This window comes from Cryptotermes secundus, unplaced genomic scaffold, assembly GCF_002891405.2.
Source record: "Cryptotermes secundus unplaced genomic scaffold, Csec_1.0 scaffold565, whole genome shotgun sequence".
Taxonomy (NCBI): domain Eukaryota; kingdom Metazoa; phylum Arthropoda; class Insecta; order Blattodea; family Kalotermitidae; genus Cryptotermes; species Cryptotermes secundus.
Window position 1 is genome coordinate 1328518 of NW_019731581.1, and position 19835 is coordinate 1348352.

At 44.1% G+C, this 19835-nt stretch overlaps 1 protein-coding gene across 2 annotated transcripts in view; it reads right to left on the reverse strand.

Moving 5' to 3' along the window:
* The window catches only part of LOC111867211 (forkhead box protein O), a 323346-nt gene extending 316391 nt beyond the window's left edge, over nt 1–6955 (reverse strand). The window contains exon 1 of one of the 2 annotated variants that reach the window (XM_033752592.1): nt 6185–6955. In XM_033752592.1, coding sequence (XP_033608483.1) covers nt 6185–6577 — 393 coding nt within the window. In that variant the 5' untranslated portion in view covers nt 6578–6955. The remainder of the gene's footprint in view (nt 1–6184) is intronic. The other variant, XM_023856842.2, reaches the window with a different exon arrangement.
* Between the last annotated feature and the right edge of the window lie 12880 nt (nt 6956–19835).

Here is a 19835-nt window from a genome sequence, read left to right on the forward strand (position 1 = left end):
TCTTGAACAGATTCTTTGGATAAACGATCTAAGCTAAAGAAAATGAACATCATGTTTGCTACGTGGAATGTAAGAAGTCTATATAAGGCAGGTTCACTCATGACAGTTGCGAAAGAAATAACACAAATGTAAGTTAGATTTAGCGGGAGTACAGGGGGTCAGATGGGACAGAGGTGGCACCGAACCAGCAGGCGAATATACATTTTTCTATGGAAAGGGGAATGAAAATCATGAATTAGGTGCAGATTTGTTTGTACGTAAGACAATCATATCAACAGTTAAGAAGGTAGAGTTTGTTAGTCGGAGGAGGTCACACATAACACTAAGATAAGAGAGCGGCGGCCTCCGTAGTCTAGGGGTATCGTTCCCACCTCATGACTCAAGGTACGCGGGTTCAAACCCGGCGGAGGTCGTGGAATTTTTAAGGGCGGAAAAATTCAGGGAACAAGTCCTCCGGGAGGGACTTTAAGCCGTGGGTCCCGTGTCGGAGATTTACGGCACGTAAAAGATCCTCATGTCTCTAGGAGACCTCTGAGCTAAATTAGGCCAAAAAGTTTCCAGCCCAAATAGTTTCAAATGCCTCCGATAGATGGGGAAGTATTAGGTACTACTGCCAGAGGAGGGACTAACTCGCTGACAGAAAGGGGCTAAAGAATTCGGTACCACTGCCAGAGGGACTAACTCGCTGACAGAAAGGGACTAGCTATTAGATACCACTGCCAAGCAGAGGGTAGAAACCTCGCTGGCAGAAAGGGGCTAAAGTATTAGGTACCACTGCCAGAGGAGGGACTAACTCGCTAGCAGAAAAGGACTATTAGATACCACTGACAAGTAGAGGGCAGAAACCTTGCTGGCAGAAAGGGGCTAAAGTATTAGGTACCTCTGCCAGAGGAGGGACGACCTCTCTGACAGAAAGGGACTAACTATTAGATACCACTGCCAAGTAGAGAGCAGAAACCTTGCTGGCAGAAAGGGGCTGATAGCGAGCACCAGTATCGGTAGGGGATGGAGACGGTAGAAATTAAAATGGGGATGTACAATAGACTATCAGTCGCGGTGCATGGGGAAACCCACCCCCTCAATACTGAATCACTGAATATAAGAGGGCGCTGTTGTGATGTCATTGTTCTGAATATTCATGTCCAACAAACAATAAAACTGATGACAGGAAGGGCATCTTCTGCGAGGAACTTGAACGTGTATTCGATAAATTCCCTAAATACCACAAGGAGATTTCAATGCCAAAGCAGACAGGGAAGACATTTTTACACCAACAACTGGGAAGGAGAGTTTGCATGAAATTGGTAACGATACTGGAGTTAGAGTAATAAACTTTGCCACATCAAAAATCTTACTGCCAAAAGTACAATGTACCCGCATCATACCATTCATAAATTTACTTGGGGCATCTCCTGATGGAAAGACTCATAATCAAATTGACTATATTCTGATAATAGACGGCATTCAAGTGTACCTGATGTCCGATCGTTCTGGGCAGCAGATTGCGACAATGACCACTCTCTGGTGGTGGCAAAAGTAGGGGAGACTGGCAGTGAGTAAATAAATAAAGCATAGCCCCCAAGTATAATTAGGATGATCAAGTCATGAAGGATTAATGGGCAGAGCGGGTAACAAGAACTGGGGAGAAGAGGAATAAATTTAGGATATTGATGGGAAAACCAGAAGGAAAGAGACCACAAGACGTAGGTGGGTGGATAATATTAAAATGGATCTTAAAGAGATATGATAGGGTGGTATGGGCTGGATTGATATGGCTCAGCATAGGAACTACTGGAAGGTTCTTGTGAACACGGTAAAGAACTTTCGGGTTCCATAAAATGTTCGGAATTTCTTGAGTAGCTGCAGATTTGGCTTCTCCTCAAGAAGGGCTCAGCTGCATGTAGTTAGTTTCGTTATAGCGTGCAATGGCAGGGTGAATAGCGAACTGCAATGGATGGGGCTTAATTTCCGATACTAACCCGCCATTCATCTGGAGGAACAAATCACGAAATTTCTGCCTGATTATCCAGTTTTTCAGACCTTGACGTGAACGCAGGGCCTCTCGAATACAAAGCAAACTTGCTAAGCACTGGACAGCTATAAGTATCTTCGGTTTTACGCTTCTTCCATCAATCTGTTGCCAGACACCTGCAATCTGTGTCCCATCTGAGAGTAAACGACCACATTTCATAACTGAACAACACTGGCATATAACATTGTTCTAAGCTGTCTATAGGGTATATAATGAGCACTGGTGCCCAGCCAGACGTATTCGAACTGAATAATATAAGAACATTTCCTGAATTATTTCTTCCATCTCAGACACGCGGTAGCGTAGTTGGTTGAGGCACTATGCCACAAGTAGGAAGGTCGCGGGTTCGATTCCCGATGAAACCACTGTATTTTTTCAATTGACCTAATCCTTCCAGCCGCACTATGGCCTTGTGGTCGACTCAGCCTCAAACACAAATCAATGCCAATAATCTTCCTGGGGGTAAAGGACGGCCGGCGCGTAAGACTGACACCTCACAGACATCTGTGAGCCCATTGTTTTGAAAATATGGGTGACTCGACGCCTCGCAACCCTATAGGCCTCCACGGCCTGTTACAAGGGCAGCTTTACCTTCTTACCAAATTCCATCTGTTACTGCCGCTACGCTTTAAAATATTAATCGGGAAGGCACCTGTACCACAAGACGCAAATTCACTTTAAAATATGCATCGCGGTTATCTATTTCACCCACAAGACGAATATACGAATGTAATGACGTTGTGTGTTACGTCATGTTTGTTTAAGACACGGATTTCTCACACTTAATACTGCGACGGACAGAAGGACGCGCGGCTCAGGTACGGAATTATGTAAGTGTAGATTTCTGTTCTGCGCACAGGTCGGGCAAATATACCCCCACTCTGGCCCAGTTTTTAAAACGTTCTTAGTGCTAACATGTATTTTACAAGTTAACTGCATGCCACAATTGTTTTGGCGCAAGCATAAACACACAGACACATGCAGTCATACAAAAGTAAACAAATTACATAAGAGACTAGGAACAAGAAGTTAGAGAAGGCGACAATTAATCGATTTCGATTATGCTTTTACGTCTGTTTAGCGCCTTAACTCAGGTCCAAATATGGGCAGTATTTACAGAGGATATGTGGATTCTATCATAAGTGTTCTGCATAATGAAACTGATTTATAAAAATTGGATATTGGCACCAATCCCATATGAACAACGCCGTGTGCTCATGAATAATTGTATAATTAACAACACACGTCCTCCAAATGGAGTTTGAAACGTGCAGGCTGTGGCAGGTTGCTCAAAGCATTAAGATATCGAACCAGAAAAAACCGTGTAACGCGGTCAACAATGGAACTTCGGTTACTTAGTAGCGAAGGTCTCAATAAACGCGACAACAGAGCAACTACTGAAGGCACGGATCCCTAAGCAATGTATACAGAAACAGGTTTACGTTACAACGACTGCGTAAACATTGTTCTCACAGCAACGAAGGGACGTTTCCATGACAACAGAGAAATCAAATGTTCGACTCTGTGTCCTCCGTTGGGTACGCCAAGATCTACCTCAAGAGGTTTACTAGAAGATTACTGGAGATACAGGAGACAGAATGAAACAGGAGGAGGAGGAGGAGGAGGAGGAGGAGGAAGAGGAAGACGGAAGTCGGAAGTCTTTAGCTTATGTGGAGTTATCACTGTTCGAAGTTATGAAGTGTTACAGTAAGATTGTGTTACAACTAATTGTAGTTCCGCGTGGTAAATANGCTGGGTAAACATTGTTCTCACAGCAACGAAAGGACGTTTCCATGGCAACAGAGAAATCAAATGTTCGACTCTGTGTCCTCTATTGGGTACGCCAAGAACTACCTCAAGAGGATTACTAGAAGATTACTGGAGATACAGGAGACAGAATGCGACAAGAGGAGGAGGAAGAGGAAGTCGGAAGTCTTTAGCTTATGTGGAGTTATCACTGTTCGAAGTTATGAAGTGTTACAGTTACAGTAAGTTTGTGTTACAACTAATTGTAGTTCCGCGTGGTAAATATCCAATAAATCGATTCATCTAATCCGGAACCCATTATTAGCCACGTAACCAAGACGCGTGACAATATAGTTACAACACCTGGCAAATAATAACAAGACTACTTTGGATAAACTTTAGAGTCGCAAATCCTCTGCCGCATAGCTTCAAATCTATCCACAGAATCGTGAAATCTTTCCTAAGAGGCTTTAGCATGCGGAGTTCTTTCTTTAAAAGCCAAAATTCGCTGTAAAAATCGGGGCAGTTTTACTTGAATGTCGTTCTTTACCAATTAAAAACATGCCCAACTCGACTGTGTGTCTTCCCATCAATGTAAGCCCAAGTGCAGTTTAAATACTGTATGACTGTTGTAATCTTGACATTCGAATTTTTTGACGTGGCAAAATATATCAGGGTTTGTTCTAACCCCACTAGCAGCTCCACCCCAATCAAGAAAATTATAAACTAGTGTGCGTGTACAGAACGCCGATGAATTCCGTCCAGTTTCTATGTAGAAGATTTGCACTATGTTACAATATACTAGTATGAAGACATCGCGTCGTGCTTTTCGGTGTGGAGGCACATCGCCCGTAAGGCCGAGGGTACAGCAAGGAAACTGACAACCGCAACGCAACCGCAATTTCCGAGAACTGTTTTCAGCCTGAGTTGAACACATGTTACTGAATGGAGCAGGGTAAATTGAGGAAACGGAGTTGCGGTTGCCAGTTTCCTTGCTGTGCCCTTGCCTTAATAGGCGAGATTTTTAACACTTTCGGCGCCAAGAGATTTCAAGTTTACAACGAACTGTAAGAGTATGAGCCGTGAGCCATAAAACTGGCCCTAGCACTGCGACCTTCACTGATCTACACTAACTGCGAGTGAAGCATACAAAATCTAAACCAACAATTCAGGCTTTTAAGTACAAATTTTGAGTAAATAAATTGAAAAATTTACGTATACACGTATATCAGAACCAAATAAATTTAAGTCAGAAATGAAGGAGTTTATGTCAACAATAAAAATATTCGATAAACAATGACGAAATTGAAATAAAGAAGGAAGACATGTGATTACCGGTAAAAAAAATAATAAACATGTCAACAACGAAGATTTTTAAGTATGAAATGACGTACGTAATAAGCCATACTAACCTAAAATTCTTTCTCAAGGTTACTTGTCCAAATTCTAATACTGGTTGAATTATACGCTAGCCACATTTGACTTATTACAGAACTTGGAAAAGTTTCATGTGTAACTTTTAAATGCAGTAAGACTTTCCTATTACACATAAAATGGGACATTCTTCTGCTAATGTTACGGAGACTAAAACTATGCACGCGAGTCGCCATTTTACTTCTGTTTTTTTCATTTCATCAAAGTAGAAAGAAAATATGAATTATATCAGGCTCTTGTGAACACTGTGCTGAACCATGGAATTAATTACATATTACTCATATTATCATCGTTATCACTGCCATCTTGTAGCAGTACATGGTAAATATTTACAAAAACAAATAATATTATTCGTAACAGCGCACGCTGGAGCTCTGGTAAGCGCCTGGTTTTTACTTTGAGGGTCGACAGTTCGAATTACGGCTGGGAAACTGACTACTCCACATCGCCACTTCACTCTCAATTCTGCCCTACTTGACCACACATAATTGTCTTCACGTATCATTTTATAGTGCACTGGACTAACGCGATGAAACGGCGAATAAAATATAATTAACCACATAATGCATTACTAAACCAACGGCCCTGGGGACCTGGTCAGAAGACACGCCTGTCGTGTGAAATGTGACGCCGTGTGATCTGGGGGTAAGGACACAGCAATTCCGGAAGAAACTGATGCCTCAACCTTCACCTACTCTGAAAATGGAGGCAACAGGTTCCGCGAATTTCAGAAGAAAGCAATCTTCATAGTCACTGCAACAAAAACCTCAAATATCATAAGACTGTACCGATTAATTCTTTTTATAGTTTTCCTCAGTTTCTCCGAAGGTAATGCTGGAATTGATCACCACCACTGCCCAATTTAACCCTTTATATCGACTGTAACGTGCGTTTCGGCTCACTGGCGAATCAATGTACGATGCAATATCCGTCGGTAAAAACGTACAAGCCAAATTCGTTGTCACTGCCTACCTTCCAACCGGCAGAGCTGTTGCTGTCCCCTTTATCCTTGAAGTAGGGCACATTCTGGACCATCCACTCGTAAATTTGGGACAAGGTGAGGCGCTTTTCGGGCGCGGACTGGATGGCCTGCGTTATGAGATCAGCATAAGACAAGTTCCCCCATGCGTTGCGTCGGCTAGAGTTCTTCTTAGCAGCGGCCGGCAGTTGTAGAGCCCCCGGTAGGGTTCCCTCGGGGCCCATCACACCCCCACAGGGTAACACCACTCCGCCAGGGCATTTTATACCCGGCTCTTCCTTGATGTCCACAAAATTGTCTGGCCGCGGTAAAGGCCACGTGTTCGAGCGAGCCCGTTGCTGGGGCTCGAACCCTGCATCCAACTCCGAAAGCGGAGGCTCCATCATGGTTGCCTGAAGAAGTGAAGCCTAAACACCGAAAGAAGTGTCAGGAGATTCAAAGCAGCACGAGACAAACACGCCCCCTTTCACAGGTGTTTCACACATACCCAAGTTCACTTCACTTTATCACTTGAGCTGGTTCGGTCTAAATCATGTGATTTGGTGACGTAATAGCTGTATGATAAAACCGTATCGAGAAACTAATCCACAGTCGTTCGTTCTAATTACAGACTCTCAGTGTTAAGATCCTGTTATGAGGCACACAACACATCGCGAAATGTTGCGACGCAGTTAGCTGTGGCGCGACGTAACGGAACACTACAGGCTCGCTCCAACTCCAAGCACCTTCTGACTGTCTGGCTGCTTCGTAGTAACACGCAGCTAACGCGAGAGGAGGGGGAGGAGTTGGCCCCAGTGACGTCACTGCGTGAGTGTCCAGTGCACATGGTTCCGGAATTCCTGCGCAACATCGCATTTAATAGGTACATTATAGTTATTTAGTGGTGATATGGGGGCTTAAAGGAATAGGGTGAGGCGGTGTAGACTGGATTCATTTCGCTCTGTGGTGGGATATTGTGAACATGGTAATGAACCTTTGGGGTCCATAAAAGGTGGGAGTGATTAGTTTTTCTTGACTATTTGGACGAGGTCGCGCCTCCTCCACTCAGTCACTACCGCCTGATCCTGCATAGTGAATGTTGCTTACGGATTCTAATTGGAACAGGCCAACAGGGACAGCTAAAGATGCAGAATAAATAAATAAATAAATTAAGTGAGAACTTACGTACTCCCTGAGCGGCCTCCGTAGTCTAGAGGTAACGTTCCCACCTCATGACTCGTAGTACGCGGGTTCAAATACCCGGCGGAGGTCGTGGAATTTTTAAGGGCGGAAAAATTCAGGGAGCAAGTCCTCCGGGAGGGACTTTAAGCCGTGGGTCCCGTGTCGTAGCTTTACGGCACATAAAAAACCTCATATCTCCTAAGGAGATCACCGAGTCAAATTCAAGGACGTTTCCCGCCCAACAAGTAGTCTCTAACACCTCTGATAGATGGGGGAAGCATTATAGATACCGCCAAGCCAGTAGAGGCTGAACTCGCTGGCTCGGTCGGGACGTATGGTACACACTAATATCGGTAGGGTATAGAGACTGGTAGAATATCATAGAGGGAAGCACAATGGACCAATACAGGTCTAATTGCATGGGGAAACCCACCCTCTCCAATAACTAACTAACTAACTACGTACTCACTCAAGAATGCCGTCTTCTGGATTGTGGCGCAGTGTAGATATTGTGTAAACCGACGTTTCGGATGAACGTCGGTTTACACAATATCTACACGGCGCCACATCCCAGGAGACGGCATTCTTCATAGTCACCGCCATGAAAACCTCAAATCTTACATTACATAGTCACTGTCCCTATAGTGAAAATACAAACGAGGTCGTGAAACTCCGTGGTATTGCAACCTTCGCCTTCCAGCACAGTAATAATAAACCCCACAATTGGGCTGTGTGTTTTAGTTTCATCCAGTTCACGTTTTCACAGTCTACTATACCTCTGACATATCTTAAAGATGATTTTCCAAACTGCTTCATAATATTTCAACATAAATTGTCAGATCTTTGCTGCATTAAATTCGCATTTTTGTTTCCACGGAAATGTATACTCAACCGCCGATATAAAGGCAGTAGATGACGTCTCTTCAGCCGTTTATCCGAGATGTCACCACATCACTTTTGAGGCCAAGTTGCACTACGTCAATTTCTCGTTTACCAGTGACTTGTCACAACCTCTGTTAACCCTTGTATTTCTTTATACGGAACCTACTGCCCTAACTTCCGTCCAACGCCGAGGTTTAGAATACTACTCCCCCCATACGCCTCCATGGTGTGGTGCTTAGTTAATTCAGCATTTATCTTTAATATCATCACAATTTTTTTTTTGTGCATTACGAGCAACAGGGATACCTTAGTCGGTATAGCGACTGGCTACGGGCTGTACGACCGAGGTGTGGGAGTTCGAGTCCCGGTAGGGCCAAGAATTTTGTCTTCTCCACGTCGTCCAGACCAGACCTGGGGCCCACCCAGCCTCATATCCAATGTTACCAAGGGATATTTCCCCGGGGGTAAAGCGGCTGGTACGTGAAGCTGACTGCTCACCTCTAACTAGTGCCGAGGTTGAGAAAAATGTGGATCCATACATCCACTCCCCCATACGCCTTCATGGCTTAGAGCTTAATTAATTAAGCACAGGGACAATTTACCTTACCTTACCGTGTTCACAAGAGCCCTTAGCTGGTCCCTATCCTGAGCCACATGCATCTAGTTCATTCACTCCCATCATAGTTCTGTACGATCCATGTTAATATCATCCTGCCACTTACTTCTGGGTATCCTACTGATCTCTTTCCCATCAAACCCTGTATGAATTGCTATTCTCTCCCATGCCTTCTACCTTCCCTATCCATCTCATTTGATAAGTCTAATTATGTCTGACGAAGAGTAAAAGTTAGGAAGCTCCTCATTGTGCAGTTTTTTCTAGTTTCTTATTATTTCATCCCTCTTGGGTCCATATATTTTCCTCAGCACCCTGTTCTCAAAATACCTTCAGTCTAAACACTTCAATTAACGTCAGAGATCAAGTTTCACGCCCATACAAAAATACAGGCAAAATTATAATTTAGCATATTTTGATTTTTACGTTTTCAGACACAAGACAAGAGGTCACAAGCGTCATTAGACGCTCAACTGAAGGTCAGCAAGAAACAATCAGTAAATATGGGTTGCTGCAAGTGCTTGCTGCTGGAAACAAACTAAGAGAAGAGCCTATTTTCTTTTTCAGACCCTGAACATGCTAATTTCCTTCCTGACTGCAAACTTTCTAGCGGCGATATCCCTGTAAATGCAAGGGACCGACTACGCAGAAACATGTCCTCGGTTCGACTCTCAGTTTGCGCTCCGGAATACAAGTTGCGATTGTGATGATACGCAACTATTAGTCATGTTTTCAACATTTTCCGGCCCTTTTTTTCCCCCCTTGGCACTACAGCCCCAGTGGGCCTAGGCCTACCTCCATGAACTTCTCCGTTCACTTCGGTTTTCCTAGATCTTACACATTTAATAGGACTCCTTGGGCGGGTGATCAGCTCGTCTCAAGGTCTCTACCTGTACACAAACACAGAAAAACGCACACACAAACTAAACATCCATGCCCTGAGTGGGATTCGAACCCACGATCCCGGTTTCCAAGGGAGCGAAGACAGTACATGCCTTAGACCGCTCGGCTACTGTGACCGGCAGTGTATAAGAATAATATATAAGAATTCAGTTCGTACCTCACAGGAAACAGATCCGAACCCACGATCCCGGTTTCCAAGCGAGCGAAGACAGTGCATGCCTCAGACCGCTCGGCTACCGTGACCGGCTAAGAAACTGTCTTGCGCTTACTTACCCACGACTTGACGGCTTCTTGCATGGCCATGTGGCATTCTATGTAAATCAGATTACATCAGCTCCGTGGTAACAGGTATTATAAAGTACGCAGTTCCATAAATATTTAATTAAATGGTTTGCAATAGTGAAGACCTGGTCTTTCAGTGGTATGAAAATGTTAATACATGTTCACTGTATTTTGATAGTTCAATTTTTCACAGTATATTTAAAACAGATCCATTAAAGGATTTTAATGGGTATTATATCCATCAAATGACTATTCGCTTCTACACGATTTTGCGCTGCCTGTGTCTTGGTATTATCAAAAGGAGGTACTTATGAGATACATTCTTGAAGGTGCCCCAGTATGGTATGGTTTCCATAGCTAGTTTCATGACGATAGGTTCAGGCATTAATGTTAAGTTTGTAAGATAATTAACTCAACAATATGGGAGGCTGTAATGTTGGTGTCACTGATGGTAGGAATGCTGTTGAGATGGATTCACGTGGCATAATATAGATGCAGATTTTCATAAAGATCGGTTCAGGCGTTCATACATATAGACACGCACACAAAAATATAGCAAGGTGGTGGTAGCACAAGGCAATTTTTCTCGAAATCAGCAAAGTAGGCTTTAAACCCGTGTCTGTGGACTTTAGCCCCTATTAGAATCTGTTTCATTCTTTCGATATAGTGACGGAACTGTTGAGCTGTCTTCAACGTTGAATTTGAGGTTATCTTCATACATCAATGACGGACGATGGGCAGAGTCCAGAACCCCCGTAATCCCGAGTTTAAAATAAAATAACTTTATTACATTTAGAACTGTAATTGAGCCATTGTTTTGACTTCTTTATGCTACATCTGGAAAAAAACGCTGGCGTGCTCAGCGTATTTCTGTACCGATAACAAACAGGAGTGTCCCTTGACTTGCCGACAACTACGACAGCTACTGGGATCACAGAAGAGAGAATTCGGTTCTTGTATAATTATGTTAATTACTTCTGGCAAGACCTCTCCATGCGATACTAGACTTGAAGTACGTTATGAAGGGCTCGTTTAGGCAGGGGCTGGCCACTGTACATGGAATGGCTTTGAGAGCCAGCACGCTTTCATTTAATGAGTGATCAATGGGCAATTCTCCCCGTACGATAAAGATAACCGCTGTATGAAGCTCACAATAGGCCGCGCCATAGCTCAAGCGGTTAGTCGCTGGCTGCCCACGGCGGCGGTCCGGTTTCGATTCTGGGTCTGGTTAAGTGGGATTTGTGGTGGACAAAGTGGCGCTGGGGCAGGTTTTCTTCGAGTACTTCGGTTTCCTCTGCCAATTTTCATTCCACCGACTGCTCCACACTCATCACCTATCATCCGGGGCTAGTACAATAGGCTAGAAGTGGCCGCAGTACAAGGGACTTAGTCCCACCCTACAAAATAATAAGGCCCACAATTCACGTATATATGGTACTGGGATATAGCGCCGTGTAGTTTGGTAGGTAAATACCAGTGTTGCGGAAGGACCTGCTGCCTTCATCTACAGGGTATGTGTGAAGTAGATTATCCTACAAAATTGCACAGCGTCACATCTCAGAAGATTGTAATCTTAAAATGTTATGTGTTTACCTAGCCGCTGTCTGTCTATCCGTGTGTTCACCCATCTGTCTACAATCCGGGATTTGTGACTTCAGCATTTCTATCAAGTGATATAGAGAGTGATGTATAAGACTTTCGACTGAAATGTTACATTTTGAAATGGGGACGATTTGATCGCGTCATGATAAGAAAACTAGCACAAGCAACAGTACGAACACGGGTTTACACTCTTTGCAATTCCTTCAGGCCTTCTTCCTGTGATGTAAATACGACGTAGTAGCCTGTTCGTCAGGCACGCCCTGAACAGTCAGCAACAAGACACGCAAATTAAGTAGAACAAGTTCATTCACTTTCATACCTTTATATACGGGGCGAAACACACAGAAACGTGTCATTAAACTTTTCAAACACGATTCATGGTATCACTAAACGTCACGATACGAAATATTTATTTCATCTCATTCAGTTAGTTTTGTTGGGCATCTCGAGTTCTGAACGACCTTCGTATTGGGCCTCTGTAAGAACTGTGTGCAGTCTGTCACTGACGGTCACTGACGAAGCGAGTTGTGTGAGACTGCCTATTCACCGGGCCTGTGCCGTACGTTTGGTATGCGGTGACGTCACGCAATGTCCTAGAGACAGACTTCTGACTACAGCACTGACGATCCTATTCATTCTGGTATAGTAACATACCTAACGGCACTTCCGTGGTTTAAGTGACTCTGCCAGTTGTTCAATAAGCAAGTTATAAAAGAAATTTGCACATAATTATTAATTATTAAATTAATTATTTATTATTAATTATTATTAATTATTTATTAATTATTTAAAACTTTGCGTATAAAGTGAGATTCTCGCTAAATGCGACCTTATTGTACACGACTAGACAAATACAGTAAAGGACAAAAAGTAGGGCTGTCCTTATGCTTAACTAATTAAGCATTACGCCATGAAGGCGTATTGAGGGCGTCGATGTATTAATCCACGTATTGTTGACCTCGGTACTAGTTGGAGGTGAGTGTTCACCTACACGCCCCTGCCTCTTTGCTCCTGGTACACATAGGATAGGACCTCACAACAAGTCTGGAACGACGTAGATAGGAGAAAAATCTTGCCCCTACCGGGACTCGAATCCCGACCTCGAGGCCGTCCAGCTTCGTAACCAGTCGCTATGCGGGCTGCACGATCCCTGCTCCAGAACTATGCAAATACTTACTTACTTACTTACTTATTCGTGGAGCTGAGCCCTTCTTGAGGAGCCGCCAATTCTGCAGCTACTCAAGAATTTCCCAGCATTTTATGGAACCCGAAGGTTCGTCACCGTGTTCACAAGAGCCCTCTCCTGAGCCAGATCTATCCATCCATACCATCCCATCATATCTCTCTAAGATCCATTCTAATATTGTCCACCCACCTACGCCTTGGTCTTCCTTGTGGTCACTTTCCTTCTGGCTTTCCCACCAATATCCTATACGCATTCGTCTCCCCCATTCGTGCTACATGACCTGCCCACCTCTTCTAATTAGAATTATGCAAATACATTCATTAATTTATTAACCGACGCGGCACGTGGGAAATAATTTCGCAGTTAACACAGCGTAGTCACCCCCACTTCGAGAGACAGCCCAGCTGATATGGCCGAACAGTGAACAGCTCGCAGCTCCTGTAGAAAGTTCTGTGAACCAATACAACGAACGCTATTTTCCTCGCACAATCTGCGTTCCTCAACACATGACGTAATGGCTGATAGGATTATCTTACAGGAAAGAGAAACCCGAAGCGCACGTGTCCAGTATTCCACTTGCTGGCCTTGATGACGTAGCAGTGTAGGTGGGCTGCTTCGCAGATTTCATTCTACGAGTACGGGGGAGGGCTACAGCAGTGTTTCTGCAGAAAATTAATGTCCGAATTACAGATAATGAAGTTAGGTGCTGAACAACAGTACCTAAACAAGATGACGTGACAGGAGCAAGGTAAAGACGTCCTTGTGCCTACCTAATTAAGCAGTACTCTATGAAAGCCTACAGGGGAGTGGGTGTATAGACCTGCGTTTTCTTGACCTTGGCAATAGATGGACGTGAGTGGTTAGCTTCACGCCCCGGCCGCTTTAACTCCGGAGAAAGAGCCCCATGTACCAATTGGATAGGAGGCTGGCTGAGCCCAAAAGGAGGTCCGGACAACATGGACAAGTGAAAATTCTTGCCCTTACTGGGACTCGAACTCCGACTCCTTGGTCGTCCACACCATAGCCAGTCACCATACCGACTGCGCTATCCCCCGCAGTATGGCGGGAAATATACAGGGATGCCTCAGGCCTGTTTGGCTCCTTCATAGACCCTGATGGCGGTGTTCGAACCGTCGGTGAACTTGTACCGAGCTACACGGCGTTATATGCAACAGCACTGTTCATAGCCACCGCTCTGAGAATCACAAAGGATTCGAACCTAGTACCTTCGTTACACCGATGTGCTATGCTCTATGGATCTGCATCACCCTCACCTCTGAAGTTCGTACAGCCATTGGTATCATTCGACGGTAAAATAAATAAATAAAGCTGTCCCTGTAACAGGTCGTGGAGGCCCATAGGGTTGTGAGACGTCGAGGCTCTCATATTTTTTAGACAATCTGCTCACAGATTGCGACGAATTTGTCAGCCTTACGCGTCGGCCGCCCTTTACCCCCAGGAAGATTCCTGGTACTCAAATCTCTTATAGGCTGAGTCAACCCCAGGGCCATAGTGCGAGTGGAATGATTAGGTCAATTGAAAAATCCAATTACCTCATCGGGAATCGAACCCACGACCTTCCGGCTTGTAGCATAATGCTTAAGGATTTAAAAGTTAACGACGATACGATAATCTCATGCAACAATATGCAGAGCAACCAACACATTAGGTTTCATGGTGATCTGTCCATAGTCTTCTGCTTCACACGATAGGGCATAGGGAAGGTGATGTGTGCCTGTCTCTCCTTAGAAGACAAACCCAGGCCCCATAGGCTTCCTGAGAGTGACACCACCCCAAGACGGGTCTGTACCTGGCGTTCTATTCAGTGAACGCCAGGAGATGTCAGTGAGGATAAGACGAGCAAAGCGTGAAGCTCACGAGAATAANGGCAAACCTAGGCCCCACAGGCTTCCTGAGAGTGACACCACCCCAAGCCGGGTCTGTACCTGGCGTTCTATTCAGTGAACGCCAGGAGATCTGTCAGTGAGGATAAGACGAGCAAAGCGTGAAGCTCACGAGAATAAGGAAGGATAAGTTAGGGCCTATATGAATATTCAACTCAACATTCCCGGGCACCTACTTCCAAGCAGGGGGTTCATGTCAGGTATCGTAAAGCGATCTCATTTGTCTTGCATCTCAAAGCAGCAGAGCTGAAGCCTGAAAGTTGTCCGAAATATTCCTGTTCCCTTGAAACGTAAACTCCAAGTCTGCTTGATATAACGTCTTTCTTAATTTGCTGTGGTCGTTAGGCATATAACCTCAACAGTTTATAGAACGTTATTAAATAATTTATCAATTCAAACAGAAATCTAAGTATTCCATAAATAGACATCGTCTGATCTTCCAGCTCCTCGAATCAGCATTAGCAGCGACGTCACTTAAAATAATTCGTTGATATGATGTCGTTAAATGGCCTTCCAACAGATGTCAAGCTAGAAATGGGACATTATTACCGATCATAGTGATGCATAACTTCCAGAAGCTACCACTAGCAAGGACCCGGGCTGCATTAACATTTCCGTTCCGTTCGAATTTCCCGCTGTTGCATTGACCCACTTCCGCTTCTCGCCAGCGGGGAGCGCCTGCAGCTTATACTTCCCGTTAAGCTATCTACGTCGCAAGGGTTAAGTACGGTACGATTCCTAGGGTTCAGAAGGCTCTACAGCCTTTCCGGTCACCCATCCAGTAAGTACTGCAGACAAGCGGCCTCCGTAGTCTAGGGGTAACGTTCCCACCTCATGACTCAAGGTACGCGGGTTCAAACCCGGCGGAGGTCGTGGATTTACGGCACGTAAAAGATCCTCATGTCTCTAGGAGACCTCTGCAACCATTTCTCGCCCAAGTAGTTTCCAATGCCTCTGGTAGATGGGGGAAATATCAAGTACCGACGGCCGACCTCGTTGGTTGAGCGGGGCTGATAACACGCACCGATACCGGTAGGGTATGGCGACAGTAGAAATTAAAGGGGGGACGCACAATGGACCAATAACTGGTCTAAGTGCATGGGGAAACCCATGACTGATGGAACATGGACCACGTGGGGAATTTTATAACTACAGTTAAATGCCTTGTAATAGGCCAAAAACATTATATTTCAAAGAAAAAGTTAACAGACGTTTTAGAAACCAGGAGTCAAACAAACAACAAAGGCGAGGATTAAATAAAATATTAAGAATAAATTAGCGAAGTTGTCCTTATTTGCACAATAGCAATACACCACGATAACGTATACAAGAGTGCAGGTATAGCTCCACACATTCTAAACCTCTAATTAATCGGCTTAAGAGAAGCAGAAATGTACCAAGGAAGAAGAAACACAGGATTATGAGTTGACAAAGCAGGGCTGAACAAAATGCTATGTATGTAGTCTGCGACGTACAAAAGGTAAAGTTGTTCCTGTTCTTAAATAATAAGCACAAGGCCTCGAAGACGTATGAGGGAGTGGAGGAATAGCTCCACCATATTGACCTCGACAGTAGATGCAGGTGAGTGGTCAGCTTAACGCCCCGGCCACTTTAGCCCCGGGTACCCACTGAATAGGAGATTGGGTGGGCCCCAGAGCCGATCTTGACGCTGTGCGGAAGAGAAAAATCTCTTCCCCCCCCCCGGGAATCTACCCTCAGTCGTCCAATCCCATAACCCGTCGCTATATTGACTGAGCTATTCCGGACCCTGTACTCTGTATAAACGCTCGTGGACATCACTTCCAACACTTTTCTAAGAGCACAGTGACTTTCAAGAACACGCCGTATCAGAGTGTTTAGGGTTTGTCTGATTCTTCGCATAAACTTTGAGCTTTTCTTGTTGCAGATATCAGTGTGTCATAATTATAAAGTAAGCCGAAAGTTTGCTCGAAGATGCGTTGCGAAAGTGTGACGCAATTTTTAAGATTACTCTTTCGGACAATCGACAATAATTTTCTTTATTGCTAGTGGGGTGGGACTAAGTCCCTTGTACTGCGGCCACTTCTGGCCTATTGTACCAGCCCCAGATGATAAGTGAGGGTGATTGTGGAGCAATTGGTGGAATGAAGATTGGCAGGGGAAACCGAAGTACTCGGAGAAAACTTGCCCCAGCGCCACTTTGTCCACCACAAATACCACTTGAGCAGACCCAGGGATCGAACCCGGGCCGCCGCGGTTGGGAAGCCAGCGACTAACCACTTGAGCTATGGCGCAATCGACAATCATAATTCTTTGTTACAACTGATCTGCCTATAAGTGATGTTCGGACACTTCAGTCCGAGAGAGGCGACGAGATCAAACGTAATATCGGACAATCATTCCAACTACGACGCCTGAAAAGCTGAGGAACTGAGAGATGGAAGCGAAATAGAAGGAAAGAGACGAAAGTGCAATCAAGTGTTGAATTTCACACCATGTTTCAGCTCAGTCACAGGGGCCATTAGCTGACCCGAGCGGGAACGTTCGTTTATAGAGAGAGTACGGGGCTATTGACAGTCGCGTAAATTTACCTGAAGCGCAAATTGCTTCACGTAAATTAATCCCACCCCCGCCCCCTTCTTGATACAGTCTTAAATCTCCAGTGCTACGCATCTGTGTAAATTCAGCGAAGGAAAGAAAGAAACAGAAGACAAGAGGAAATCTAAGAGCACTCAAATGGCCTATTATTAGGTTGACATTTTCATTAACTTCGAACCTCTGAAACTTCGAAAATTTCCCGGATTTAGAAGATACTGCATTGTAATTTAATCATCACAGCCATGATGATGATAATAATAATAATAATAATACAGACCGCCAGATGGACAATCAAGAGAACAAGGGATCGAAAAATTAACAAGAGATTCGGAACTAAACTGATTCTAATCCTATGTACATTGTATATTGTATCCTTGTCAATGCATTTATTTTGCGTCCTCACCTCTAAACTATTACTTGATTTTAAAACGGAAGGCTAATTGGATTGGTCATATTTTACGCGGTAACTGCCTTCTAAAAGAAGTTATTGAAGGAAAGATAGAGGGGCGGATAGAAGTGACCAGAAGACGAGGAAGAAGACGTAAGAAGATGCTGGATGACCTTGGGGACAGAAGAGGATATTCTCATTTGAAGGAGAAAGCTCTAGATCGCATCAAGTGGAGGAACTGTTTTGGAAGAGACTGTGGACCTGTCGTCTTGACAGATTACTGATGAATGAATGAATTCTTGTTATTATATTTATCATCACCTAAAATTATAACTTTATAACTTTGATTTTTTATATTATTATTTTATTATCATCATTACTGAGATATTATAAATTGCATATTTTGTACTTTGTGTGTGTGTTTATTTCTTTCACTTGTGTTCACTTTCTGATTGGCCTATGGGCTCTTCAGCTAGCACGCAATAAATTTAAGGTAAGGTAAAGCTATACCTTAGCTAGCACTTAAATGCAGGAATTGATTTCTGTTGTAATTATTATTTTGGGGGAGGGGAAATCTTATTAGCATACTTAAATACAGATTCAGGCCGCGCCATAGCTCAAGCGGTTAGTTGCTGGCTTCCCACCGCGGCGGCCCGTGTTCGATCCCAGGGTCTGGTCAAGTGGGATTTGTGGTGGACAAAGTGGCGCTGGGGCAGGTTTTCTCCGAGTACTTCGGTTTCCCCTGCCAATCTCCATTCCACCAGTTGCTCCACAATCACCCTCACCTGCCATCTGAGGCTGGTACAATAGGCCAGAAGTGGCCGCAGTACAAGGGACATAGTCCCACCCCACTAGCAATAAAAAATACTTACAGATTCTGTCTACTTTAAATCTTAACTTATCAACAAATAATACTTCATACATAATGTACAGGTACGTCTGTGATGGGCAAATTTCACATGACGAACTACGCTGGTTTATTATTTGTTCCCGTCAAACCAAGAGCCAAAGTAAATTTTCCCACGGCCGCCATGTTGTTTATTTATATTATATAAAGAATTACCATGACACTGTCATTGCCACTCCACACGTTAGAACGACCGCCATATTGTTGTTATTACTGAATGCAGGAATTAAAGCGTACAAAATTGGGTGGCTTCCGATGGCATAATATTCAAACCAAGTCAAGTTTTGTGAAAATCCGTCAAAAAGTTCGAAAGTTGAAAGGGCATACATACAAGATGGTGATCTCATAAGACTACTTTCTTTCCTTGAGAAAGGTAGACAGTCTCAAAATGGACATAGACATTTCTCTGAGAAGAAAACGCAACTGCGAAAGTTTCCATGACGCTGTTCCTCTTAATCTAAAAGCCATCATTGGCTATTACGCCGTCCTTATCTTCGGCAAAGTTGCCAGAACTGTAGGTAAATGCTTCGATCAGCATTCCAGAACAATGTTAATCCTTTTCTTAACCGAGAGAAAGAAATTCCATTGCAGGCCTTTTATTTCCCGCCGACGTCTAAATTGCCCCTACCAGATAATAAATATTCACTACGGACGCGACGCGGGGAGTGGCAGCCGACCCTGGTACAATTAACAGACGAACAGCGTGGGACTACATATCTCGCTTCCGTAACTATTCGCGAAGCACGCAACTCGCTGGTTTCACTTTGGGAACCATCTGGAGGGGGGGTGGAAGAAGAAGAAAAACAAAAAACTGCTAATTAGATGCAAATAATTATGCGTTCAGTTCTTGCGTCTTGTATTCAAACTGCTCACAAACATATTTATGACAAGAGAATGTTTCTAATAGCATAAATACACGAAGGTGAGCGTAGAAAATTTGTGTCCCTTGAAATCCTTCTAATTGAGGTTTTCAAGACAAACCTGGGCGCACACACTTTCTCGTATACAACTGACATTGTAAGTAAAGCCACTGTTTCTCGGTACACAATTATTGGTTACTGCATACCTAACAACAGTGAAATCTGGGATCAACCCAACCTCCTATCCAATGGGTACCGGGGGGCTCTTTCCCTGGGGGTAAACCGGCAGGGGCGTGAAGCTGATCACTTACCTCCAGCTAATGCCGAGGTCAAGAAAATGTGGATCTATACATCCACTCACTCATACGTTGTCATGACG